The sequence below is a fragment of the Corythoichthys intestinalis genome, chromosome 5, assembly GCF_030265065.1.
Source record: "Corythoichthys intestinalis isolate RoL2023-P3 chromosome 5, ASM3026506v1, whole genome shotgun sequence".
Lineage (NCBI taxonomy): Eukaryota > Metazoa > Chordata > Actinopteri > Syngnathiformes > Syngnathidae > Corythoichthys > Corythoichthys intestinalis.
The window spans coordinates 31,470,673-31,497,941 of NC_080399.1; the positions used below are offsets into that span (position 1 = coordinate 31,470,673).

Consider the following 27,269-nt stretch of genomic DNA (forward strand, 5'->3'; position numbering starts at 1 on the left):
TTCAAGTATGTGAAAAGCAAATTGTAGAACAAAAGTTAAGGACAAGGGCAGACAATTTGGACAAAACTTATTTATTCTTCACTGAACTCCAGTCAGGTAATAAATTTAAGCCTCGACTTTCTTTGCCACTGCCTTCTTTGCAGGCCTCTTCTTGGGTTTCAGCATCTTAGCCTTGATCTGTTAGAATCAAACAATTTCAGTCAGATACAAAGACAAGGTCAATGCTTCAAAAGTGTTTCAGTTTCTTACCTTGGGGTCATGCTTGAGAATGGCATGACGTCTGGCCGTCTTGGCATATGGGTTCAGCTTGAACATTATTCTTATGTTCTTCAGAGGATTCTTCTTCAGGACTCTGCGACTAATCTTCCTCCTATGAGGCGAAGGCAACCACTTAATGCTGGATGTCCATACCATTCAATTGATTTGATTCAGTGAATTCTGAACTTTGAGTTTGGAACTTTGATCTTATGATTCAGAAAGAGGGGCTAAAGTGGAATATCATCATAGCCTAAATAAACCAATTTATTTCCAATGTTGACTTGCCTTGGTGCACGAAGTGCTTTCTGGATCTCCTCGCTCTTCAGAATCCTACTCAGGTCTGTGTTGGTCATCTTATGCATTGGCAAGCTGAAATGCAATGACTACTCCTTAATTTGTTCATGTCAATTTTATATTTTTATGTTGTATTTCTCCAATAGTCAGTACTTCAGTCATATTTCTGTAGCTACCACATTGCGCCCAAAACTCACTTGTAGTCAACCTTGAGGGAGGAAGGTTTACGCCAGGTGCCGTACAAGTCATCCAGCTTGCGGAAAGCGCTCTCTGTCCAAATGCAGAAGCGACCAACATGACCACCGGGGGCCAGTCTCAGAAGGTTGAGGCAGTTCACGTTTTGGAGCGTGATGCCTGCAAAAACAAGTCCAACTTAGGAAAATGCATCGCACATATAAAATTACAATTAAAAGTAGAGTTGAGAATTTGGAAGCACTTTTTCTTAATTCAATGCAAACAGATCACAAATATCTGGACGTAAAACTAATTTGGACAAAAGTGATGTACATTTTGGGGAATTAAAAAAAAAAAAAAAAAAAAGTCTTATTTTTTATTAGCCTTTGTTTGAGGATTAGTACTTTGACCAACACAACCCGAAGGAGTTTACAAAGTTAAAATCTTACCTGGAATATTTCTGAACGCTTTGGTGACACCAGCGTCTTGGTTGTAGATGATACAAGGCCCTCTGCGTTGAATGCGTCGACGATTCCTCATTTTACCCTTACCAGCACGCATGCGCTGAGAGGCGTAGACCTGATAATTGGAGGAATACAATGTTAGTCAACAGAAGCTGCAAAGCGTTCAATCAAACCCTGGAACTTTTAATTACCTTTTTGATGTCATTCCAGGCTTTAAGTTTCTTCAGCAGAAGCACTGCCTCCTTGGTCTTCTTGTAGCCCTCAACTTTGTCTTCGACCACCAAAGGAACCTCAGGGATTTCCTCAACACGGTGTCCTGTAAAGGACATTGCGTCAATTGGCACACACCACCAGGTTTATCAAGGCTTTCGTGTAACCAGCTCAGAATTTAACACACATCACCACCCTGTAACAGCTTTAAGACAGCAGGCAACTGTCACTGTAGACAGGGTCAGACGCAAATTACACCATCATGGCAAGTGGTTATAACATTTAACTCATTGGCCAAAACAGGTTTCCCCCTCAGTGCTTTATAAAGCCTTGCCCGCCCGCCAGGCCAAAACAATGGTACGAAATAGTATGAGTAGAGATGCACCGAAAATTTAGTGGACGAAAACCTTCGTCTGAAATATGACTAAAAATATCTCAGTCCAAAACGCTTAACTGACCAAAATCGAAAAGCTGCATTGATGCATGCAATGAGCTCGATTGCATGCACTTGTCTCACTACGAGAGAGGCAACTCTGCCTCGGCGCAGCTGGCACTCATAGTGGAAGAGCACCCATGACTTTCACTTTTTACAAAAAGTTTCAAACCGATCCTACGATTAACATCCGGAAACAAATTTAAACGACAGGTTCAACATGTATTTCAAATAGTAAAAAAAAAACAGTACAAAGGGTGTGTTTGTGAGCCAATAACATTTTTCCTCAGTAGTGGTCACGTAACGCTTAAGATGTAAATTTGTGTTCCATCTTATTTTATGTTGTGCATTGAGAAATGTCAGTAACCATTTATATTATAGAACCATTTTTGTAATTCTTAGCATTACTTCATATTTTTGAAAAATGAGGTACTTAATAGAGTTTGTATTAAAAAATATCTACAAGAATATTTAAAAAAATAACTGGTTCCAGTTGTTGAACAGTTTTCTCATCTTCCGTTTCTGATTAAGAATTTCTAAAAAAAAGTATACATATTTCGATGTTTTACCACATCTGGATATGGTTCCATGCTCAAAGCACAATTGCGACATCTTATGGTCAATATGGCTAGGTTCATACTACAGGTCTTAATGCACGAATCCGATTTTTTCGGGTTTTTCCGACTCGAGTCAGGTATTAACTTGACGGTCTGAACGGGACAAGTCGCATAGAAGTGGACTATTTCAAATCCGATCTGGGTCACTTTCGTATGTGGTTCAAATCCGATCTGGGCCACATTTTTTCAGAACGTGATCGGCGGTCTAAACTGTCAAGACTCCCAAATCGGATTTCATGCAGCAATTACGCCCACAAAGAGCAAGAGGCACAGAGAACTCTGCTTTTAAGCACGGAATGGGCTTGACCACAGTCATAAAAAAATATAATGAAGAATAAACCTTACAATTTTCGATTTTCATTCTGTGCGCTGAATGAGCAATATTTCATTGTTGCACACATGGCCGAGTCGGGGCAAACTAACGCACCCACGTCATTTCACGCACACGTCAAGGCTCGTGTGTGTGCGTGTATGTGTTCTATCAGTCCATATAAACTTTGAATATAAGACTAAACGGGGATTATTAATGTCTTGTGTTCTCTTTTTGGAAATCAAAATATGATCACTCTGGAATGACATACCGCTAGTATGTGTAATTTGTTTTGATGCTTCTGCGCATGTGGGTCTCTTTACTGAGCGCATCACGGACTGTGAATTAGTGCGCATGCGTGATACTTGAACGGCAGTCTGAATGGGCACGCTAAAAAAACATGGCAAAAAATCGGATTTGTGCATTAAGACCTGTAGCATGAACCTAGCCTATGTAAACAAACCTGTTAAATCTCTTTGCCATTTCATTAAATTGCATTCAATTTTTCTTTGTTGAATGAGCTTTTTTTGTAAGACTGTATTTTAGTATTGTTAAACATGGCTTATAACACAAGTTAATTTCCCTCACCCATGAACAGTGGGCCATTTCCTTTAGAGCTGAAACGAATACTCAAGCAACTCGAGTTTAAAAACTGATCCGAGTAATTTCATTCACCTCGAGTAATCGTTTATTTTGACAGCTCTAAGCATCACGTTTTGCTCTGACTACTTTTAATGCGGGACAACGCGCTGCTGTCACGTGCGTAGAGGAAGAAGCAAAAACAACAAGAAAAAAACTTACATCAGCCAACAGCCGCTACAAACGACGCCGACGTTGCTAAATACTAGCCCGCACGATGTTACTTGATAGCAGGTAGCGTCTGATGAGTCTCAGAGATCATATGTATGTTCAACTAGATGCGAAATGACAGACTCGGCCGCGTCTGGGCAGCGTTAGTAAACAGCCGCCATCTTAAAGCAGTAGAGCGCTAAGCACTAATAAAGAGCGCTAAGCGCTAAAAAAATAAGATTAACCTTACTGTCACTAGCTCACGCAACGTTAGCCCTGGAGAGGGCTAGGTTTCGGCTAATTATGACAACTGTCGATGCGTGGCTAACGTGTCTTACATACAGGCTTTAACATAACATAGCGTTGTGGAGTGATCAGGGTGTAAAATTAAAAACTCAATAATGCTAACTATCAATTTTAGCTCACTGGTCATTGCTGGATAAAACACCAAGTAGCACTGGTCCCTAATGTGCTCCAATACAGCCTGTGCCATACATTTATTTTGAACACTGCAAAAACTCAAAATCCCATCAGGACTTACAGTTTAGACTAACTTAAAACAACTAGAACTTAAAAATGTCTTGAAACAAATAGAAATTCAATTGAAACACGTGGGGAAAAAATCCTAACTTTTAAGTGATGTGTGTTATCAAGCGTAACGGCATTTTTAGGTGTGTGTGTGTATATATATATATATATATATATATATATTTTTTTTTTTTTTTTACTAAGATCTAAAGGTTTTTTGAGTGAAAGCAGTGAATTAGTCTTTTTTTCTAGTTCATCTGAGATGCAATTGTTGGGTGTTTTCAACAATATACATCGAAAATAAAGACATTGACTGAAAATGGTTCAAGATTAGATGAAATGTCTTGTTTTCTCATGTATATTTAAAATTGCTCTTCGCCTAAAAATATATTTGTTTTATCTGATTACTGGATTAATCGATAGAATTTTCAGTCGATTACTCGATTACTAAAATATTCGATAGCTGCAGCTAGAGCTGGGAATCTTTGGGCACCTAACGATTCGATTACGATTCAGAGGCACCGATTCGATTATAAAACGATTATTGATGCACCCCACTCTTTTTTTTTTTTTTTTTAAATTTGTTTTGTACATTAGTTCCAAAATTGTTCAAAAATCCTCTCAGGCTAAACCAAACTACTATTTCAGTATCAAGTTAACATATAGCAGTAAACAAGTATACAAAAATAACAGTAAATAAAAAACTCCAGTCCCCATTCTATATCAGCAGCTTTAAACTACTTTCAATTTAATGTTGTGAATCAACCGTTAAAGTTGTTAAAATTGCTCCTGTTATTCCATAATTTCTCTTTTGTCTACTTTCAACATGTAAAAGTTTTTAAACTATTTTAAAGATAGATTCAAATCAATATTTTACCGATTTAGGAGTATTTTAGATAAAAAGTTAATTAGGTTCGCTTGGAAGGTTCACAACAACAGCCTTGCAGGGAAGTGTACTGCTTTAAGATGGCGGCTGTTACTAACGCCTGCATCTAGTTTAATGTAGATATGCTGGTAACGATACCGAAGCTATAATGCATCTAGTCCTATATAAATGATATCTACCGTAACAATGTGGTTTGTAGCAGCTTTTCGGCAGCAGTCAGGTATGCTGTTTTTTTTTTTTTATCTCGTGGCATGAGTTGAGCTAGAGCCGTGAGTTAAGCATTGGCGTTACCCGAGGGGCCGGGTAATGAGAAGCATGATGTTTAGCTACTCTCGCTCCGTCCCTAATTGCGTACCGAAGACCGCGCGGCGCGCTGAGTGTGTCGTACTTCTGCTTTACTTGGCATATTTCAATAATCGGAATTTGGATGTTTGTGAATTGTTCTCGAATCTTCCACGGCCGAATCGCGAATAATCTAAGAATCGGAAATTTTGCACACCTCTAGCTGCAGCCCTAATTTCCTTATCTAGCACCAGGCTTTATAAGTTTTGAGGGAAACTGATGATCATTGACTGCCAGCCCCCTCCAGTCTGAACGGGTTGGACGTCTATCATTGTCAATGATTAGCACTTTTAGGGCAACTGATTTTTCCTCCTTTTGGCTTTTCCCATCACAGGTCACCACAGCAAATCATTTGCGCCATCTAACCCTGTCCTCTGTACTCTGGTCTCACACCAACTACCTTCATGTCCCTTCTTTAAATAGATCCATAAAGCTCTGCTTTGTTTTTAAATTCAAAATACTTCATTTTAAAATACATTTATAAATATTTATTAAACATATAAAATACACTGATAATGGCCCCCATAACATTCTAAAGTTGTTTAAAAAAGATTTCACCCATAGCCTGCCACTGACATTAATAGACATCCAATTAATTCGAACAGGGAGGACTGCCTGTGAATGCTCATCTTTCAGTGCCATTGATAGCACTTAGTCCCATCCATTTTAACTTGGATGGTTGTCCCAGTCAAAATGGATTGGGCGTCTAGTGCCGTCAATGGCAGCCAGTGAGTTTAATGAGTTAAGTTGTTAAAATGAGTTTACCCTTGGACATGACAAGTGCAGGAATGGCAGTAGCAGCCAGAGCCGAGCAGATGGCATAACGCTTCTGGGTCGTGTTGATCCTGCGGTGCCAACGGCGCCAGGTCTTGGTGGGAGCAAACATGCGTCCTCCACGACACATCTTGTGACCCAGTTAAGGTTAACAAACACTGCCATGGTCATTTTATAAAACCTATACACTTGTGTGCTCAGAAACAATATTCATCAGTCAACTGAGCCAGTATTTGACAGCAGGCATTCTGTCACTGTACACAGTGTCGGACGCAAATTACACCATCAGTGCACATTTGACAATCACGATGAAGCAGCACAGTGTCTGAGAAAAGATACGTTTCCAAAGGCACCCTGACCAGAACGGTGAGTACCGCCACCCCTCACACGAGGGATACGAGCTACGGCTCTTCCTGTACCCCAGGACTCCGCACTGGTCTGGTGGCCTGAAATTGAAAGCCAAAGTATAATCACCACCACCGGTTTGGGGGGAAAAGTTTACATCAGTACCACCCACAGATGTTTCTTGCACTTACCTGCCAGTTCACTGACAGCATAGGGCTGGCGATTATTCTTGCGCATGTTAGTGTGCACAAAATTCACAACGTCAGGGCGAATAGGAGCCTTGAACACTGCAGGCAAGAGAACATTCTTGCCCGAGGAGTCTCCTTTCTCGGAGTAAACCGAGATGAGGGGTCGGGCACAGGCCTACAAAGGATAAAATGTATGTATTTTCGACGATTGAATGACATGAGTACACAAGCTCAACATTCAGCATTAAATGGATATAATTTGCGTCAATATAAGCAACCTACTTCTATTTAAAGCCCCGACTTAACCGGGTTTGCATAATTTACAGGTGAAAAAAAGTATTTAGCATCTACCTCGAAAAGACGAACGTCTGTTAGCTTACACTAAATAGCATTTAATAGGCCATTAACCTGAACGGCATTGACGATCCCCAATAAACATACAAACTCAAAATAAGCATTCAAAAATAAGATGAACGAATACATAACGTGGCTAATATGACATTCACGAGTTATTTAAGTGTCGCAGAATTCCTACGGAAAAGGCCGAAACACGTGTAACAGGCAGAGAATCATACGACTAAATCAAAATGGCTCCTCGTGCTAGTTACTCTCACCGGGAGCAGCTGTTCTGAACATTAAACACACTTCAGAACATCCCCCCAACTTTGTAATGAGTATATATTAAACAACAGCCACACATTATTAAAGAACACCAGTGGTTTCTCACCATATTAGCTATTTTAGTTTCGGCTCGCCGAAATCCACGCTCCTCTCGTTATGGCGGCCACAGAAAAAAGGAAGTGTGTGATTCACCCACAATGGTTTATGCCTCCGCCGAAAGGAACATCACTTCCGCCAAAAAAAAAAAAATAACTTGGGCACTTTACATACTGCAAAAGGCATGTTTTAATTTTATTATTACTCGTTGGACATACATATTACAATTTTACATTGTATACATTACACTATGTTCCTAAGAACTGGGGTCTTTGAGGGAACTATTTCTTGACGCCATGTTGTCGAACGTGGACGTAGAAACGGAAGTGCGATCTGAATACAGCATTTTTAAATGTAATTTATGTATTTCCATTAAAAACATGGAATTGGTTCGATTTTACCAAGTGTATTCCCACGCAACTAATTGTCGTACCACATAACTTATTTAAACCTAATTCAATTATTGACGAACTTTGACATTATGACGTCATTTTCAAGAGCGCGCGACAGTTAAAATAAAAACAGAAGAAGCCAAGTTGCAGAGGTTCCCGTCCTAACAAACTTCGTTTATCATCTATTCTATGGCCTCCAAGGTTTTATCACGTGTTAAAGAGTTTTTTAACACACTCAGGTGAGTGTTATGTTTCAATGTATGCCATCCGTATGAGGAGTCTTGCTTTGGTCGCACTTTGGTCCAATGTGAAGTTTTGTTCATCTTCTTGATAGGGATCTTCAAGAAGACAAGAATAACCATTTGATCACTTATGCGGTAACATCATTTCTGTCAACGTGATATTTCCCAATATTTTCTTAATTAAGCAGGGAATTCCGCTTGTTTTCAGGATGATATCCAAATATTGAAAAACCATGGAGACAGAATTTCTCTCTTAAATGTTGACTACGGAGACCAGGAAGTCTTCATTTGTGAAAAAGTTGTGAGAAATTTGCTTGTCAATTTTTTGGGAAACGCTTTGCTTTTGCCATTAAACTAATAATTGCAAGCATATTTGGCTGATCTACATTTTCTTTTCACTCAAAGGCCCCGAAACCAAATGACTCCAATAATGAGTCAGCGCTTGAGACATCAAACTCCATCGAAGACGATGAAGGTGATGTGTTGACTGCTCTTGAACCTGAAACTGAACTGACACCACAACCTCTCACCATGGAAAAAGCAAGGTGATTAATGTTTTTAAGTCAAACATTTGAGGCAAGTGCTGTAATCACATTTCATCTTGCCAAATAATATACTCTAAATGTGGGGGTCACCAACCTTTTTTTCCACCTTATGGGTACTGAATGGTTCCAACTTAAATTCACACTTACATTGCCCTTCATTATATGTAATTATCATTAATTGTCAGTCAGTAATATGTAGCATGTGAAGACGATGATCCTATTAATAAAACTCACAATTATTATCAACTATGGTTTAGCAGGATAGGAACCTCAATAATACACTGTATTTCTATAAACGTCTGCATTTTAATCTGTACATTTTCAAGTTATCCCCCTGACCAAGTAGAGCTTAAGATATTTTGTTGTGGTTTCTTTTCCTCCCAAAGGCAATTGCTGTCTTGGTATACGTTATCGCAAAATGCCAACGTTCATTCTGTGGATGATCCATCGTTGCGACCTCTTTGGGTACGATGTGACATGTCAGATCCAGCTCGTACAACCTGGGTTGGAGCAGAAGGTGTCTGTGTCTCCAGTAAAGTCTGTGGTGTCAAATTATACTCTGTCACATGTACAGGTATGTGGGTAAATTTCTTATTTCATCAAAGTAATTCATGTGTGATTCTCAAAAAATATTCCAACTTGATGGTTAGGCCCTGTGGTGAACCAAAGTTCATTCATAACATTAGATGAGCTAAAACAAGAGCATAAGAGAAGGCATCACCCATCTACGGTAAAACAGCACTTTCTCTTCTTTTGGGAGTTTTATGTTCCAAGATATAACTATTTTTGTGATTTCCCCTAGATGGCAATTAAAGGAAGCGCCCAGTTCATCATGTTAGGCTCCTCTGTTGTTGAAAACACTACAATTGAGTCACAAAGTAGATTGGTAGTGGATTTCAAGTGGAACCATGTTGAGAAGGTCCTTGAAACACCCCCGCTGTCCTCTACAGCCACACTAGTAAGATGAATTAACTTGTTTGTGACCTTGTTCTTAAACTGTAGCACGTTTAAAAACTGTTGGAACCATAACATGTTGCAGAATATCAAAGTTGCCAGTGGAGACAAGAAGAGTCCCATGTTTAAGGTGTTCAGGGAGCTGCAGTTTCTTCAGGTAAAAAACATTTTAATGTAAAGCTTTCATACACACCTGCTAAATAACTTTTCTTGCTTTAAGATTCTTGCTGATGGGTTGAGAAATGGTGAGATTAAGTGGATGGATCCTTTGGAGTGCAAGTCAGCAGTGGATCTGACCAAGGAATACCTTGAAGGTATTTTTTTTTTAATGTTTTACAAGTTTACGTATAATAATTATTATTCTCTTTAAAATTTTTAAAGAGCTACAGAAGCCCATAAGTTCACAACAGGAACAGGCCTCCAAACCAACAGTGGTATAGTAAAACAACCTGATTTTCATATAATATCTCCTTTTTTTAACACTTTGAAATTTTTTTATATCCTTGATTTAGTAAAATAATTTGCAGAGAATGTCGTTGTTGTTGTACACAAAACATGGTGTTGTAGTAGTGAACATGTCGGCTTCACAGCCAAGTGCCCAGTTGACTACCAGCTAACTATAAGAGTGTAGTTTGCATTTCCCACTCAGACATTTTTTTTGTTTTAAAAGGCTGACCATGAAATCAACCCTCCACTTTTTAACACTTTGCTGGAACGAGGCGATTTGGACTTTGTGGAGCAGCTCTGGGTTCGCATGAGAAAGAGTGAGTGACTTCCGTCTTTAGAGGAAACAGGATTTATGTGGTTAAAACAGCAATAAACATATTTTAGGTGTGGTATCCTATGAAGACATCGTAGACTGCCTGAAATTGGTCATCGAGGCCTTGACTTATGACTACATAAAGCCTTGGGTAAGGCTTCTCTAAAATGGTAACAAAGAAAAATGACATGCTTTATCATTGACTCCCATGGTACTTACTGTATTTTTTGTGTTCCCACCAGATTCACAGTGACAATAGCAGCTCTCTCGGCAAGCTCATCCGACAGTCTTACGACCAAACGATCGAACATGTGTCGCTTACAGGCCTCACGCCTGTCCAAATGTTGTTAGAAATGGGCCTTGACAAGATGAGGAAAGATTACTTAAACTACCTCATTGGTAATCTTCTGAAAACTCTCTGAAACAGTAATTCATGTTTTAGGTATAGGAGTATTTCCTGAATAGCCATTTAAGGGGAATTTGATAAATAAATTGCCCATACCTTTTAGTTCAATAGATGCAATGTATTTTGGAAGATTGTCATTCTGTGCTTTAACTCAAATAGCTAACGCCTACAGTATTATGGGATGTCTTCTTTTCTTCCCAGGAGAAGAATTGACAACTTCAAACAACTTGGTAAGTTTGTAGGCATTTTACCTCTAGTGGTAGAGCAGATACTGAGTAAGTTTTGGCTGGATGTAGAGTTACTACCAGAACACAGAAGTGGATCTACAGGAGCAAGTTGTACGCCTGAGGAAACTGCACCATCTGCTGGAAGTTGTTATGACTTGTAAAACATTCCTAGATCTGCCCTATGACAGATGTTTACTTCTTACACAGTAAGTTTTTTTTTTTTTTTTTTTTTTTACAAACTCTGCTAAAATTCAACTCTACATTGTTCTCTATTCTCATAGGTTGTGTTTACAGCACAACAAAACATCTACATATGATGAGAATCATGAGTTCAAACTCCAAATCGCACCAGTGTTGATTGCTCAATTTTACCAGAAGTAAGGAACAGCACAGTTCGCACAAAAGCTGGCATGTTATGTCCAGAAAGCACCTAATGGAGAACTTTGGCACCAATGGCTTGAAATGCATTGGATCACTTTACATTTCCAAATATAAAGCATATTACATAATGTTTCAGGTCTTATATTTCTAATGGAAGAGCATGTAATGGTTTTGTTTGTCGATATACAGCACACATCTGGCATAGATGAACAAAGCTACACTATTTGATGTAAATAAATGTATTCATATTTACTACAGAGAATATCCAGCTCTGTGGAGAGCAGAAGTGTCTAGTGGGCAAGAGCCTCACAAAGTCAAGACATCATTGCAGGTCAGCGACAGACCAGTCATTGATCATGTCATGTTTGAAGCAGGTGAGTTCTGTCTCAACTGACTGCAGATACCAGTAGTATATGCGACATAACATTTTAATCCTTCAATTTTAGATTATCAAGATAAATCAGTGGACGATGACAGCTCAGAGCCTGTCTGGTTCTCCACCTTGGTGAGCTGCAGCCTTGTGAAATTTGCCTGAATTTAAAACATCAATGTTTCATACAACTACAACCATGAAGCAAAAACAAGATACTGCCGGTATTTTCACAGCAATAGTTTAATGGGAGAATTACAAATTGTGCAGCGTTTTTGTTATAGCGAACACTGTTGTCACATCAAATTGAAATCAAATCCAAATAAAATATTTTTGCTAACACACAGTTCATTAAATATTTGATTCGCTTCTTCTTAGTAGATGTATATTAGGGGTTTGTGATTTTTGCAGCATTTAGTTCCGCCTCTGTAGCAGGAACATGAGGAAGATTGCACTCAGCAAAATGGAGAGTGTGCACACAGTTGGAACAACAATCTCCGTTACCATCTCCATGTGACTGGTCAGTGGATCTGTTAAAAAAAAAAAAAAAAAAATCTTATGGAAATTTATAAGCAGTACATTCGTTTAAAAACTGCCAAAACAGCATGATGCAGCCCTCAAAGGGTTTGTAGTTTTCAAAATTGCTGAATTCTTACTGTCCCTAATTTATCACTTTTGAGCATAAGTGTTATCTTACCATGTATAAGTCTTAGAATATTGGCAGCAGTACTCCGCTGATCCTCTATTAAAGAAAGAGAAATGACTCAGAGTTGATTAACAATAATTGATAACCCTTTGAGAACTGCACGCATCTAGTAGGAACTAGTATCGGAACACGTAGTTATGCACCACCACCACCAGGCAATTTGAAACTGACTATTCTATAGCCATCAACTTCATGTAAGTTACTGTGATTGTTAGTTAAATGCAAGGGCGTAGGTTTAAATAGGGACGGTACGGACATAACACTAGCAACTTTTCATGATGCTGAAATTGTCCCCACCAACTTTTAAGCAACCTTATTTGTATTATATAATGGCTTCAGTTATATTGGTCGTTTAGATTGTCTTCCCATATGTTGTAATGATAGAATTGACCCGATCTTTTTTAAGTGAATTACAGAACAGTGACCCCTTGTTTTTCGCGGTCAATGGGGACCACAACCTGCCGAGCAGGGAGAGGGAGGAAGGGAGAGTGAGACTACGCGATCGGCTCGGGACAGCTCATCTGTACTTATTTCTTAATTGAAAAAAAAAATCTGCGATGGACTAAGGGCGCGAAGTTTGAAGCACGAAGTAGCGAGGGATCACTGTACTTTCATTATCTTCAGACTTACATTGACCCTTTTCATTTGCTGAATGTGCCAGTCCATTTTTTCCCTTGGATGATGACTTGACCCCCCACCCCATACACACATTTACAGCCCGACAGAAACACAACATGCCGCCCCCTTCGAAGGCGAGGGATATTAGAAGTTTTTTCCGCCAGCAGCAACCACTGTAAATAATGTAAAAAGATGTCAATGTTGTGGAGGTGGGGACCACACCACTAATTTTGCTACTGAAAGTCCGACCTGCATTAGAGTTAGCATAACATTAATCTGTGAATTTCTCAAACTCGAATTAAAAACTGTAAAAAATGTAGTGGACTAAAGATTACCCCCTTATAGTTAATTGATGATTAACAAGTTTGTATTTCTTCTGTATGTTAATATAATTTGTGTTCAAATATTGCAATTCAAATTTGCTAATAGAATCCATACTTTATTCTGGAAGTTTTCAAAATGTTTCTTTAGTATTATTTGAAAACAATGGTTTGAATCGAACGGTGTATCATCTGAATTCTGAACTAATGCACATAAAGGTTAGTATAAGTCAATACATATTTATATTGCATTGATCATTTAGCCTATCAATTAATTAGGTTCATATTGGTGAGAAATGTAGCCCTGACCCCCATTCACACAGTCTGTTTGGTCTTGTAAATGTCCCGTACCCAGCAAAAAGTGTACATGCAGGTTATGCTGTTATATCGTCCCGTCATCAAAGCTACGCCCTTGGTTAAATGGCATTGTGCAAAACAACACACGAAGTGAAGACTTGTACCCTCAATCAAGTTCTAAACTTCATCATGCACAGGCCAAACCCTTGGCTTTTCTGCATGTTCCGTTGCTTTTCTTCTAGCTGGAGGGGCAAACAAAGAAGATGTCTCAGATTTCCTTTACTAGGTTTTATATTTCTACTCCAAAATTTGCTTGACCTCTGCCAAAGTAATTTGATAACAGCACCACACTAATCAGGCAAAATTGTTTATTTTGACATTTTCCTTACTGTCTTATTCTGTAATAAGGTAGTGAATTAGGAATGTGTACAGTTTGGTAATGGCACCAATTGTCTTGTTTGGCCTTGTCAGAGGTCTGCACTCTGCTCATTGCAGTTCTTGTCAGATTTATTGGTTCGATTTTCAGGGTTAGCCTCTCTTATTTTGCATTTTAGGTCACAATCTTTATTTGTTTACCCCAGCTAGTTGTTATGGGGGGTGTTATTCAAAAAGGAAAACTGACCTGCAGCTAAGAGCTGGTTACTTGATGAGCAGGTCTCCACAGCTTTTCTTCTCCAGTTCTCAACCTGTGAAGTTATACAATAAAATCAAACAGTACATACTGTATAATAAGAAGTCAGACCCACAGAGAAACAACACTATTATTATTTTTTAATGATATTACTTTGAAGTGAGTTTGCAAAGTAATGATATTTCAATAAAGTGAGCAGCTCCGACCTCTCTCTGATTGGGAAATCCATTGGAGCTGATGATGCGCTTGTAGAACTGAACAGAGGCTTTAGGATAACGAGGCTTGTTCTTGTTCCTGAAGTCCACATAATACAAGCCAAACCTCTCAGTGAAGCCTTCGTCCCACTCAAACTTGTCAAGCAGGGACCATGCAGTATAACCTTTGAGATTGACGCCATCTCTGAGAGCTGAGAACAAAAGCCACTTTATTTAACATTACTAAAATGGAAATACTACTACTAAAATAGCTTTATAGTGTTCACCTTTTAGCATCTCGTTGATGTAGTCTCTATAGTACTGTATCCTCCACTCATCACAAAGCTCTGTGCACTGCATCTTCTCAGAGACTCCATTCTCAGTAACATAAATCATTGGGTTTCCATACTGAGTCTGGAAAAGGGAATTATATCAATATTCCATTTTGATTCATATAAGCTGAAAATTGCACCACCTTAACAAAATTGAGCATGCGTCTGAAGCCCCACGGCACGGAGTAGAGCCACTCGGAGCCGGGGTCAGGCCACTGGGGGTCAACCAGCTCGGCCAAGTCGCGATCCATAAAGAAGCTGCTGGTGCCTCGGCCGGATGGGTTGTTTTTCTGAGTGATATAGCGTGTAGTGAAGTGACTGATGCCCAGGAAGTCAGAAGTACCCTTGATGTAGCTCTTCTCCTGGGGGGAAAATGTGGGCAGGCGTGACACCCCGAGACCCTGCTGGGCACTTTTCCTACCTGTGCATAAATCCCATTCAGTGGTTATTTTTATGAGAAATGTTAATATCTACTTGACAAACTGTAATGTAACTTGCCAATGAAGTCTTTCATCACTTGAGGGTAGTCTCCGTGAAAGACTGGTGTCGCAAACCAGCCGAGGGAGAACTGGACATATCGCTCAGCTGCTTCAATGTCCTTCTGGTTGCTAATGTCTACAGGCTCTCCCCAATCTGCTGTCAGGGAGATGCCTACAAGACCTGCAGATAGCAACTCTCAGCAAAAACAAGTTTCTGAGAAATACATAGTATGCTCAGTGCCGTGATCATCTACCGTTTTGTTTAGGCCTCCATTGTGTGTCATATGTGTGCCAAACTTTAGCATGAGCCTGTGGGAAAACAAGGATTTAACATTTAAGATAAATGGGCTTTCACCAGTGTTCAACATTTAAAACCTAAATTCTAATTAGTTCAATGAAATTACATTAAATTACTGTCAACATTTACAGCACTGTAATCACGGTTACGTCAAATTGTCACCAATTGAACTGCCCACCACTTGATCATTCTACCTTGATAATGTGGTGGGCAGCCCTGTATGCTCCAGTTCCTCTTGTCCTCAGTCCAGGAGCGTGTTCCCCTGTTTCGTAGCCTTCCACTGCTACAGACTATACAGGATATTACTATATTAGCACTGGACTCCTTATAGAAGAGAAATGCATAAAACAATATAGGCAAACCAAGCATACCCATGGATTGCTAAATGTAATCCAATATTTGACCCTGTTGCCAAATCTTTCAAAGCACAAATTGGCAAAATCGTTAAAGTGATTGACCATGCTTATGTTCTGCCATCCACCATACCGCTCTTGCAAGACCTACAAAAACAATGAAAGGACTCAATAAAGACTGCAATGGCTGGGGAAAAAAGGTGTACTTAGAAATCTGTGTGCACAGACCTGTGGGAGATCCCAGTGATACAGAGTCACAATGGGGGTGATCTTGCTACCCAACAGGTGATCAATCAGATCATTATAGTACTGAATTCCTCTTTCATTGATATGATCAGCTGTGGAAAATACATTAATCACATATTCATGTTCAAAATTTCATTATTTTCAGGTCAGCTTTATATGTTTTCCATTACTGCTGTAGTATTAGTGTATGTGTTGTGATGAATTTTTCTTTTTTCTTTTTTTTTTTTTTTTGAGAAAATGCTAGTAGTTTAACGAGGTCACCAACTGATTAGAATTGTTTCACTTAAGTTGCTCACTCTTAATGCCTGTGGGAATGAGTCGAGGCCAAGAGATGGAGAAGCGATAATGGTTCAGTTTGAGCTCCTTCATCAGTGACACGTCATCCTGTTAAAAATGAAATAATGATAATAATAAAAAAAGTGAAATATTTGCATCTCATGTGAAACTTGCAATATTCCCTGGATCTACCTACCTTCATTTTGTAGTAACCCTCACAAGAGGAATCACCAGTGTCGTTTTGTAGAATTCTGCCTCTCTTGTGACTGAACACATCCCAGATGCTCAGTCCTTTTCCATCCTTATCCCAGGCTCCTTCTGTTTGATAAGCTGAACTGCCGGCACCCCACGAAAATCCTAATTGAAGAATCGGTAGCTATCATTCGTTGATAAGGACACGAGATGTCCTAATGATTATTGAGCTGCAGTCCTGCTGTCATGAATGTTACAGTAGTTCCTCAAATGGTGGCCCAATCTCTATTAAATGCCAAACTTAACAGGTACTGTACTTTATATCTCTGTAGCTTGTCTGCTATTTGTGCAAATATGATTGCTATGTAGGAGACCTTATACCAGCTGGAAAAGTGCCATAATAGAAGGAGCCATGGTCGTTCTTTGTCCAGTCGAAGTCTTCAGACGCAGACACACACAGCACCACCACAAGCACATGGTGCGTACAGAGTGCACAGCCAGACCACATGGTATTCTTCAGCCTTCAGCACACTTGGGATCTGGTTCTCTTCCACTTCTGTCTACATAATACATTTGTTTTACTACAATTCCGAATGCATTTCAGAGAACGTTCATATTTAGTCGAACAACAGAATCGAATTAAGTGGCAGTAGAATAGCACAGAAAAACATGTTGGACCGTGAGGGGTCCCTCATCCAAATGCACTACACACCCCCATTGAAACTCAATGGGCTGTGAACTCATCTTGCTGAGGCTGACAGAACTCACAAAACTATGATTTCACGTCTGTAAGCAAAATATCATTATATACTGCACATATTTAATGTGACATTACACACAGATTGGTTTGAATGAACAAACTGTCTTACAATAAACAGTGATGAGTGTACTTGTTAATTTTGTGCAAATTAAATTCCATTCAATTTCCAAATTTATCACAAATATTGTGCAGAAAGGTTTTACCGATATCTCATCTCACCAGTTATTTGACTACAAACAAGACTGATGACACTATATTTTCACTTAAGAGGATAACTCACATATTCTTGTGGAATATTAATGCCAAACATCTATTTGATCCACATTTCAAAATAGACATTGTTTATTTATCCAGGTATGGAACAGATTCTCGTTTGCAATCCCTCCCTGGTGAAACTAAGCAAAAATAAAATTAAATCTCAAAACATTTTAAAATATAACTTGTGTATTGTTTTCATGTTAATACATTTTCCTGGCATATTTTCATCATTCGTCCTTACTTAAAAACTAAAATTGAATGACTATGAGAAATCACGTTTACATCTAATGTGTGACATCCATGCTTACGTTACCAAGTGCACTTCTTAGTTTCTTTAAGTGTGACAAACTCCATTCCAATTACCGTACCTGTTGTTTATGAAGAGGTCATTTGTAGTACGTGTGTGCGAAGTCCAGCCCAAGTGCAAGTGTCCCCCCTGTGACAGCAGCCCACCAAATGTAAAGCTGTGTACAGATGTATAGGGAAAAGTTCCTCTACTGTGGCCTACCTCCTGTAACAGTGCACGCGTGTGCAGAGCTGGCCCCGCTATGAGTGTCAAAGCTGGTCCTATTGTGAGGCTGACTGCATTGTGTAAGGTGTTAGAAAATGCTGAATGGTTTGTTGGCAGAAAGTGTGTACACTGCATAATCCATTGGGCTAGAGTACAGCAAAAATTAAAGTATCGTTATTGGCTGTACTGGATTTATACACAAAACAAGAACTGAGGTGTACATGATCATAAGTCTAGGCAAAGTATAATGCGGATAAGAAACATAGAACATAAAAACACGTACAAGAATCTTTATTTTGTGCTTACATGACTTTTTCATATGGCCCAGCCATAACCTTCCATGCTAATAGGCACATTTCAACATTTGATTTGTGGTTTTCAGCTTTACTGTGGCAACTGTGGATGATGATATGAAAAGAGAGAGAGGGGGCACCATCTTTTTTGGTGTGACATTTCTAACTAAGTTTACAACACGGCTCACACAAAGTACTAAAATCCTAATACAAACAAGTAATGGAAAGAACATTATAAGTAGTATGTACACAAACAACCAAGCTACAAAGTCAGTCACTGTAAATTAAACTTCTCAAATGAAAATGCTACAACAGTTGACAACTAAGCAAATATAACTATTGAACCTAGTTGTCTTAGCAGCTCAGTAATCATCGTCATCTTCATCATCCCCATCGGGCACAAAGCCATACTGATTGACATATTCATTCTCTTCCTCATCATCATCCTCATCTTCGTCCTCATCTTCTTCCTCTTCCTTCTCCATATCATATTCAGCAGCAGTATTTAGCAGAAGCTTGGTGCAGTTGATCTTGTTCTCATCATCGAGGTTGACAATCTGAATAAGAAATAAAGGGTTTATTGTCATTGTAAGGGCAAGAGCTTTTCTATGTCATTATATTTTCTTTGGAGACTGGTGAATAAGACACTTGTCTCTAGTGTGATAGTACCTCAATTTCTGGAGATTGGCATTCGGGTGCCCCTTCCTCATTTTGCGCATTAATAATTGATTGTAAGGCACCTTCTTCAAACTGTGACACAAATTGCACACATCAAATATATTGGTACTAATAAAAATGAAAAACACAGTTTATATCTAACTCACCTTTAACCTGTTGAGCTGGTCTTGTAGCATGACTTTGATTTTGAGGAGAGTCTCCTCTTCCTTCTTCAACTCCTGGAGACGACTGTGCATCTTCTACACCAGCATTCCACAAACTGAAATGAAATTGAAATGAGATTTGACTGAATTTATTGACCGTGCACACTCCAGCTCAATGAGATTGTTCATAAATATATGGGTTGTGTCAGAACTATTCAGTATCTGAGTAACAAAAGGTATTTCAGAACACATAATTTCAATGCAAACGCATAGTGGTCCAAAGTATCTTTCATCTAGCATGCTTAAATAGTAATGCTTAACTATCAAGTATAATAGTTACCGCAATTTTCGGACTATAAGACGCTACTGTTTTTCCTCATTTTGAATCCTGTGGCTTCCAGTGCAGCTTATTTGTTGATTTATTTGGGTTACTAGGCAACACTTTGACAGCGGCGTAATAACACTACCATAAGACCGTCATAATTATGACATGAGACTATCATGGGCATTAATGAATCGTTATGACAGAAGTCATTAAATGTCATTCAGCAAATTATGTCACTGACTCCATATATGTGCAGCTCTGATATTTTACATTCAATTAAAAAGTGAGATAATTTCGTGGATGACACGAAATGATATCTGTCATAAGCATTCATTAATGCTCATGGCGGTTTCAAGTCATAATTATGACGGTGTTATGGCACCACTGTCAAAAAAAAGTGTTACCAAATACCATAACTAGCAATTAATGAAACAACTGGAACAGTATCTGAAGAAAGAATTAGCACAAAACACAAATTTTGGTTGTTATTAACATCTGTAGCACTGCAATGCATGCTAGGAGGCATGTTGGACGACAAGTGTGTTGGCAGCAAAGGTTGACTGTCTCCCCCAAGGGAGCAGTGATGGCCAAATGAAGCTTCTTGAAGCAATGAAACTTTGCAACCAAATGGTTCAAAGCTTCATGGTGGTTCATTTGGTCTTATGAGTCGTATGATGCCACTGTCATATAAAGTATTATCGGTTAATTTCAGTCTGAGAAAGCTATAATTATTCACTTATCGTTTTAGAGCATATATTTTCCTTTTTATTTATGTTGTTAAATACAGATATTTATACCGGAGTGCAAAATGCAATTTTGTTGTTCACAATGTTCCTTTATTGACAATGACAGAAAAATGTAGTAAGTAGGTAAGTAAGTAAAGACCTATTCAATTTTATTCTATATCGAGTAACTGCTCACAATGTTTGAATTTTTTTTTTCTTAAATGTTTTTTTTTTCTCCTCACAGCATAGTTATCTATATGAAGTTATGAACCATTATTCATATACTGAACTATGACCTATTACATAACCACATTAAGCCAAAGAAATACAAATAAATTCCTTGAATTCCGGTGAGAGTAAAAAAAAGTCAACATAAAATAAAGCATCATTTGTCCAAAGAGCATGAGTGCCCTCTAGTGGAGAAAATATATTTTCTATTATGAAATTAAAAGGCTCCTATATCTGGTTTTTCGTGGCCAGTTGGTGCCAAATAAAAACTGGAAGAGAGGTTAAAATCTGCCCTTTCGATTCATGTTGAGGGCAACGCTCTATATGAAATACTTAATTTTTAGCAGTGGTTAAAAGACGCCTCGCGATTGAACAGGGTGGTGTGATCATAGAACGACAAGCTTAAATCTGATTGATGTAATGGTGTTATGTGATTATTGTTGAGACGTCTCATTGGTGAAACCGGTAGAGCCACTGTTGGCGTCGCTGGCAAAAAAAAAAAAAATCTAATATGCAGATTAAAGGGGAAAAATGTCGTGTAGTGTAGCCCAAAGTACCCGAGAAAGAGTACCGTTTCTTCATCACAAATCTACTCAAGCAAAAGTAAAAAGTATGGCTTAGTAAAATTACTTAGTTACTTACTTACTCCTTCTCAAAAGGTTACTCAAGTAAATGTCACGCGTTACTAGCCACCTCTGCATACTAGAAAGCGCACAATGCAATTTATCATTATAATTTTACAGAATACACGTGTACAGTACTACAACGTGGTATTTACAATATTTAAGTATGAACTGACAAAAGTACAGATGAGTGATGAATACATAAAATGCCATTTCCCCTCTCACGCGATTTATCTAAAATAACTTCGCATTTTATAGCGCCATTCAAAAGTATTTTAACACGAGTGTTAATTGTGTAACAAGTGTAATGTTACCCAAATTATGAGCCCCCCCCCCCCCCCCCCAAAAAAAAACATTCTGTTCCGATCACCGAATGAATGTAGCCTGCAAAGTAAATACATATTTTCCATACATTTTCCAAATCAGAAAGTTAGCGGTACCTCTGTTGACAGTCGTCTTTACTGATGCATATAAACAAATAGACGTGTGTGAGGAAATCTAATCTGTAGCAGATAGATTTTGATCGGAAAATGCCAATATTAACAAGCCTGCGACAGCAAAACCCATTACTTCCTGTTTATTTCCTGCGTTCTCGCGTCACATCCGCAAGCAAAAGGATTTTTGAATATTACTAACCTTTTCTTTTTTTTCTTTTTCCTAAGATAAACATTTCCCTTTGTGAAACTTATTTGTATTAATTCGTAAGAACATTATCGACAAGTGAAAATACACGTTTTGTTTGTTTAGCCAGTGAATGACATACCAATGCTTGATATTTGGCGACATCTGACGGTAGACTGTGTTAACTTTCACCCAGTACTGAAATGCTGTTTCTAGGCTGTTTTTTCAAACTAGTAATTACATCATAATTCGACATCTATTATACATGGTAATTGTAACACGGTTAAAAGATGTCAAGTTATAGGTGGTTAAAAACACTGCCACGTTGGTCGTTGTTGTTGTTGTTGTTTTTTTGTAGTTATATTAGTCCACGTTTGCGTGCTTTCCAAAATCTTCTGTCAATTACTGTAGTACACGGGATCACATTAAGTGTAAGTAAAACGACATCAGCTGGCCCCCCTAGTAGAACTAGGTAGGGTGTGCTAATTTTGCTATCTAGTAGGCCTTCACAACATATCGTTTTAACAAGCCTGGACAATATATCGTTTTAATATCTCCATCGCAATGTGCACATGTGCAATAGTCCCATCGCAGAACGTCTTTAAAAAAAAAAAAAAAATAAATAAAAATTTAAATATAAAGTTTTGTTTTTCTTCATAAAAGTAGTAATTGTGCAGATACATGGCTTCTTGGATCACTTTTATATACACATATCTTCATCATTCACAGATAAACCCCCTTAACCTGGATCACACAGTATTATATGAATACTAGGGATGTCCCTATCCCATATTTTTGCATCCGAGTCCAAGTCAGGTCAAAGCAACAAACCTGTCAACCATCGTTAACTTTAAGTAACAAACACCAAACGCACTGGTGAACAAGAAAGACAGTTTGGTCACACTGCTTAGCAGAAGGATGAGAGGGTGTATGAGCATGAGGCAGAAAAATATAATTATATGAATAAAAATCCTTTCACCCAATTCTGATCTTCTGGAAAATGGCGCGATCGGCCTAATTCTGATCATGTGATCGGATCGGTAAATCTCTAAAGAATACAATGTGGTCATAGTAAGTCAACCAAAGTCTTCCCAAACAGAGCTATTCAAGTCATCTGGTGAAAATTCTTCTAGTTTTAATATCGCAAACCCTCAAAAAGTCGCAATGTCAATTTTTTTCCAATATCGTTCAGCCCTACTATGTAGTATGATGTTGAAGTGTAGCCTGCAGGCATAGCATAGATTGCCTGGCTCTGCCAGACTATTCTCCCTGTATTTTTCAAACACTGAGAGAAATAGTCTAGGAACCATCCCATTAACGGCCTCTCGAGCAGGTACAAAATCAATTGACAAATCAGATTCGTTTATTTCCGTGATGTGTTCTTAACGAGCAACGTCACTCTTGCGCGTCGAAAGTCGTCTCCACAGCACAGATGGTCAACGGGAGAGCTGAGAATATGTTCCAATCCACGGTAAAATCAATTTTAAATGACCAAAAACACATCGACACGAGTCATTGACAACAGTCTGTCTCGCGCTAGCCATGTTGAATAAACTCCGCTCTCTTCGTATGTTTACTTCCGCGCGCAAGTCCCTCGTCCTTCCCTCGTCAGTTTACTAACGTCACGTCTGCCCGTCGCCGATTGGTCCACTCCGCTGTCTGTTTGCTGTGGCTTGCTCCGCCCTGGAAATTGTATCCGCTTGAATGGTGGCCACACTCAATAGCTGGAACAGCGGTGAGTCTGGTGTACCAGGCAATAGCATAGATGCTAAGTTTGAACTGTACTAAATTAATGCCATTTCCAGAATGCAATGTATGTAATTTTTTACACTGATTTCTTATGAGGTACAAACTTATTGTCACTCAATCCCAGGGGCGAAAGTGGCTAGAATTTCACACTGGAACTCCCTGACACAAAGGTCACCACGGAGCCATTTAAAAAAAATGTTTAAAACCTTATTACTGTATGTTCAATCTCACTTTAGTCATACAGGTAGTCCCCGGGATACGACGTAAATGACTTTACATGATTTCAACTTTACGACGCCGGAGTCTCAGTCTTTGTTTTTTAAAAAAAATGTTTTATAATGTTGACTTTTATTTTGTGATTTATGCTTTTATTTTGGCGCAAGAAGCATACAGCAGGTATTACTTCCACATGGTAGTAAAAACGCATGTACACACGAAGAAGAACGTACTGTATTTGCGCATACGAAGAAGAGCGCACAGCCGAGTGAGAGAGAGGATAGATTACAGGTGCAAATCTGCGTGCACATTTGTTGCTTGTGAAGCATCCACAGGAGCAACACCTGTATACAAATAATAAATACCGGTGGAATCGGATGACGCTACACAAGCACTTTATTAGGCTTGTTGATAAAACTTGTGCATGTAAATCTGACATCAGTACCATAGATTGTTTTCTTGGAGATGCGTGTGTGGCAGCCTGGCAGGTTTTTTTTAACATGGAGGTTTGACAGTTGCCGTCATCGTTTCATGATCAAAGCACCATTACGCTCCAGAATTTTATACCGGAACAGCGTACCAGACCCTTCCGGCCCACTTTCACCCCTTTCACTCCTCAGGCTTGCAACATATGCAAATATTCATCATTCACATCTCCATTACATTGAAGGAGAAAAGTGGAAAGATAATAAATTACAGATGGTGCAGTTTGATGCGAACAAGATCTGAAACAGCTCTTAATCAGTCACTCAAAAATGGCAGAGTAGCAGAGCCTATTAGGTTCTTTATAGGATTCTTTGGCTAAATTCATCCAGATGTGAACATTAATAATCACAGCACATGCAGAACTGGTTACTCGCCAAAGCCCAGCCCTGAGTTACAACAGACTTGTCTTTCTTCTTGCACATGTCAACAGAAGTGTAGGATATAGTAGCTTTGCCAAAACTTCAAGTCATTCAGAGCACAGTCAAAAAAAGAGTCATGATGGTACGGGGGGGGGGGGGGGGGGGGGGGGTCGGGGGGAGGTCTTGCCTCTTAGGTTTTACCATTTGGTATTTGCATGAATAGATTAACAAAAATATTTTGTTGTTACTGTAAATAAATATTTTTACATTCAAATAGTTACAATGACTAATATACTGCAACACACTTGGTGATCTCTTTGGTGCACTTATCACTTATAATAATTTTGTAATAATAATAATATGTAGTTGTTTTATGTTGGGTGTTCCCGATCCGATCACGTGATGGGAAATCGGGCCGATTGCGCCATATTCCAGAGCATTGAAATCGGGTAGAAAGGATGCGAACTGTCACAGCGAGAGCTGGAGGTCGCTGTGCGATGGAGCCAGAAGGACCACATCATCGGCAAAAAGCAGAGATGAGATCCTTCCTCAACCGAACTCGACCCCCTCCACCACCCAGCTGCGCCTGGAAATTCTGTCCAAGAAAGTCACGAACAGAACCGGTGACAGAGCCAGAGTACCCCACACAGGGTGCCCCTGGGGACACGGTCATAAGCCTTCTCCAAATCCACAAAACACATGTGGACTGAAATGGCGAACTCCATGCCCCCTCAAGCACCCTCACGAGTGTAAAGAGCTGGTCTGTGGTTCCACGGCCAGGACGAAAACCACATTGTTCCTCCTCGATCTGAGGTTCAACTATCGACTGGACCCTCCTTTCTAGTACCCTGGCATAGACTTTCCGGGGGAGGCTGAGGAGTGTGATCCCCCGATAGTTGGACACACCCTCTGGTCACCTTTCTTAAAGATAGGGACCACTACCCTGGTTTGCCATTCCAAAGGCACTGCCACAGATGACCACGCAATGTTGCACAGGTGCGTCAGCCAAGACAGCCCTGAAAAATCTAAAGCCTTGCGATACCCAGGGCGGACTTCATCAATCCCTGGAGCTCCGCCGCCATGGAGTAATTTCACTACCTCGGCGACTTCTGCCCCAGTGATTGACCCGACCAACCCCAGGTCCCTCGGCTCTATTACCTTCATGGAAGGTGTGTTGGTGGGATTAAGGAGGTCCTCAAAGTATTCCTTCCACCGCCCGACAATGTCTTCAGTGGAATCAGTAGCCCTCCGCCCCCACTGTAAACAGTGTGGGCGAGATGCCGCCTTCCCCCCCTGAGGCGCCGGACTGTTTGCCAGAACCTTTTTGGAGCTGATCGATAGTCTTCCTCCATAGCCTCACGAAACTCCTCCCACGCCCGAGTTTTTGCCTCGGCAACTGCCTCAGCGGCACTCCGCTTGGCCCGCCTGTATGAGTCAGCTGTCTCAGGAGACCCACAGGCCAACCATGCCCCGTAAGCCTCCTTCTTCAGCCAGATGGCCCCCCTCACCTCCGGTGTCCACCATCTGGTTCGAGGGTTACCACCACGACTGATCCCGGTTACCTTGCGGCCACAGCTCTCAGCAGCCGCCTCAACAATGGCAGAGCGAAACAAAGCCTGTTCAGATTCAATGTCCCCCACTGCCCTCGAAACGCGGTCGAAGCTCTGCTGGAGGTGTGAGTTGAAAATCAGTCTGACAGGTTCCTCCGCCAAGCGTTCCCAGCAGACCCTCACTATTCGTTTAGGCCTACCAGGTCTGCGCGGCTTCTTTCCCCAACAACTGATCCAACTCACAACCAGGTGGTGGTCAGTTGACAGCTCTGCTCCTCTCTCTAAGTATGATGTGGCAACTTATTATGGTACTGAGAGGCTGTTTTTAGCTGTGTGAGCGTGAGTGGATTTGAGTGGACTCACTCAATAAAGCATTTAATAAGCACAAGCATTTTTTTACATTACTCTTGCTTAAAAATCGCATTATGAAGGCGGCACGGTGGGACAGTAACATGTTTGGAACTTTTCTTCAAATAAAAAATACAAACAACTGTTTTTTTCTGTATCGGACTGGGGCTCTGCATCAGCAGATTCTCAAAATCATAATCATGTGACTCGGACTTGGGTCCAAAAATATGCGATTGGGACATCCCCAGTTTTATGCATTTTTATCTATCACGGCATAGTTGATAGACGGAGATGGTTGTGAAAAGCAGCAAACGTAAAACAATTAAACCAACAGGGTACCTGTGAGGTTGAAGATACCAATCACTTAAATGCAAAGAGGCACACATTCAGATGGCGAGTCAGTGTCACTTCAAATTGTGCTAATTTATAAGTATAATTTCTTGCTACCGACCCAAAACATTTGCATGTTTACATATTTGCATTGGCATGGCAAGTTACTGCAGTCTTTAAAATTTTACTTAGATAAGTATGCAATGACACAATCAGTAGGGTGACCAACAGTCCGTTTTTCTCCTGACATGTCCACGTTTTATGTTTTGTCCAGTGCATCCTTTATTTATTATTTTTTTTAATTATATGAGGATAATTTTCCCTTAGGTGTATGTGCATCCTTTATTTATTAATTTTTTTTAATTATATGAGGATAATTTTCCCTTCGGTGTATGTGCAAGGTTTTCAACTTCAGCATTTCAGGGCATTCTATGCCTTACATTTCCAATGCAAATAAAGAAATACATAACTTGACCATTGCAAAATCAAAAAATAAAGTCGCCTATACATTTTATCAT

At 39.6% G+C, this 27,269-nt stretch overlaps 4 protein-coding genes and 2 non-coding genes across 9 annotated transcripts; 1 reads left to right on the forward strand and 5 right to left on the reverse strand.

Moving 5' to 3' along the window:
• Positions 1-55: 55 nt before the first annotated feature.
• rpl4 (ribosomal protein L4) lies at positions 56-7,496 on the reverse strand. The gene is made up of 10 exons (XM_057836020.1): positions 7,340-7,496; positions 6,616-6,787; positions 6,419-6,525; positions 6,071-6,209; positions 1,382-1,506; positions 1,176-1,305; positions 750-906; positions 544-627; positions 250-370; positions 56-177 (listed from the first exon to the last, which is right to left on the reverse strand). Exons 1-10 carry the CDS (start codon positions 7,340-7,342, stop codon positions 106-108), a joined length of 1,110 nt encoding a protein of 369 aa, XP_057692003.1. The 5' UTR covers positions 7,343-7,496; the 3' UTR covers positions 56-105.
• LOC130916906 (small nucleolar RNA SNORD16) lies at positions 1,569-1,668 on the reverse strand. The gene has a single exon (XR_009063383.1). It is a non-coding gene; the product is annotated as a small nucleolar RNA SNORD16 (small nucleolar RNA).
• LOC130916905 (small nucleolar RNA SNORD16) lies at positions 6,274-6,372 on the reverse strand. Its single transcript, XR_009063382.1, has one exon. It is a non-coding gene; the product is annotated as a small nucleolar RNA SNORD16 (small nucleolar RNA).
• Positions 7,497-7,650: 154 nt separating the features above from the next.
• Positions 7,651-11,955, forward strand: zwilch (zwilch kinetochore protein). Its single transcript, XM_057836197.1, has 18 exons — positions 7,651-7,960; positions 8,056-8,098; positions 8,172-8,264; positions 8,369-8,508; positions 8,895-9,082; positions 9,159-9,238; positions 9,311-9,466; positions 9,548-9,619; positions 9,683-9,776; positions 9,844-9,896; positions 10,133-10,226; positions 10,294-10,373; positions 10,465-10,621; positions 10,830-10,858; positions 10,925-11,061; positions 11,137-11,232; positions 11,495-11,610; positions 11,683-11,955. The coding sequence occupies exons 1-18, from the start codon at positions 7,911-7,913 to the stop codon at positions 11,769-11,771; spliced, it is 1,767 nt and encodes a 588-aa protein (XP_057692180.1). The 5' UTR covers positions 7,651-7,910; the 3' UTR covers positions 11,772-11,955.
• On the reverse strand, positions 11,837-18,214 carry lctlb (lactase-like b). Of its 4 annotated transcripts, none has more exons than XM_057836198.1 (15): positions 17,935-18,214; positions 16,930-17,108; positions 16,553-16,713; positions 16,377-16,464; positions 16,063-16,172; positions 15,853-15,981; positions 15,676-15,771; positions 15,438-15,492; positions 15,203-15,364; positions 14,848-15,125; positions 14,660-14,786; positions 14,385-14,584; positions 14,170-14,233; positions 12,304-12,348; positions 11,837-12,136 (listed from the first exon to the last, which is right to left on the reverse strand). In XM_057836198.1, the coding sequence occupies exons 2-15, from the start codon at positions 17,054-17,056 to the stop codon at positions 12,021-12,023; spliced, it is 1,758 nt and encodes a 585-aa protein (XP_057692181.1). In that variant the 5' UTR covers positions 17,057-17,108; positions 17,935-18,214; the 3' UTR covers positions 11,837-12,020. The 4 variants fall into 4 exon arrangements, with proteins under 4 accessions (XP_057692181.1, XP_057692183.1, XP_057692182.1 ...); XM_057836200.1 differs by lacking the exon at positions 12,304-12,348 and adding an exon at positions 13,712-13,789; XM_057836202.1 differs by lacking the exon at positions 11,837-12,136 and adding an exon at positions 13,712-13,789 and having other exon boundaries at positions 12,323-12,348.
• A 125-nt stretch (positions 18,215-18,339) lies between these two features.
• Positions 18,340-21,679, reverse strand: snapc5 (small nuclear RNA activating complex, polypeptide 5). Its single transcript, XM_057836204.1, has 4 exons — positions 21,533-21,679; positions 19,195-19,307; positions 19,040-19,120; positions 18,340-18,927 (listed from the first exon to the last, which is right to left on the reverse strand). The coding sequence occupies exons 2-4, from the start codon at positions 19,282-19,284 to the stop codon at positions 18,733-18,735; spliced, it is 366 nt and encodes a 121-aa protein (XP_057692187.1). The 5' UTR covers positions 19,285-19,307; positions 21,533-21,679; the 3' UTR covers positions 18,340-18,732.
• Between the last annotated feature and the right edge of the window lie 5,590 nt (positions 21,680-27,269).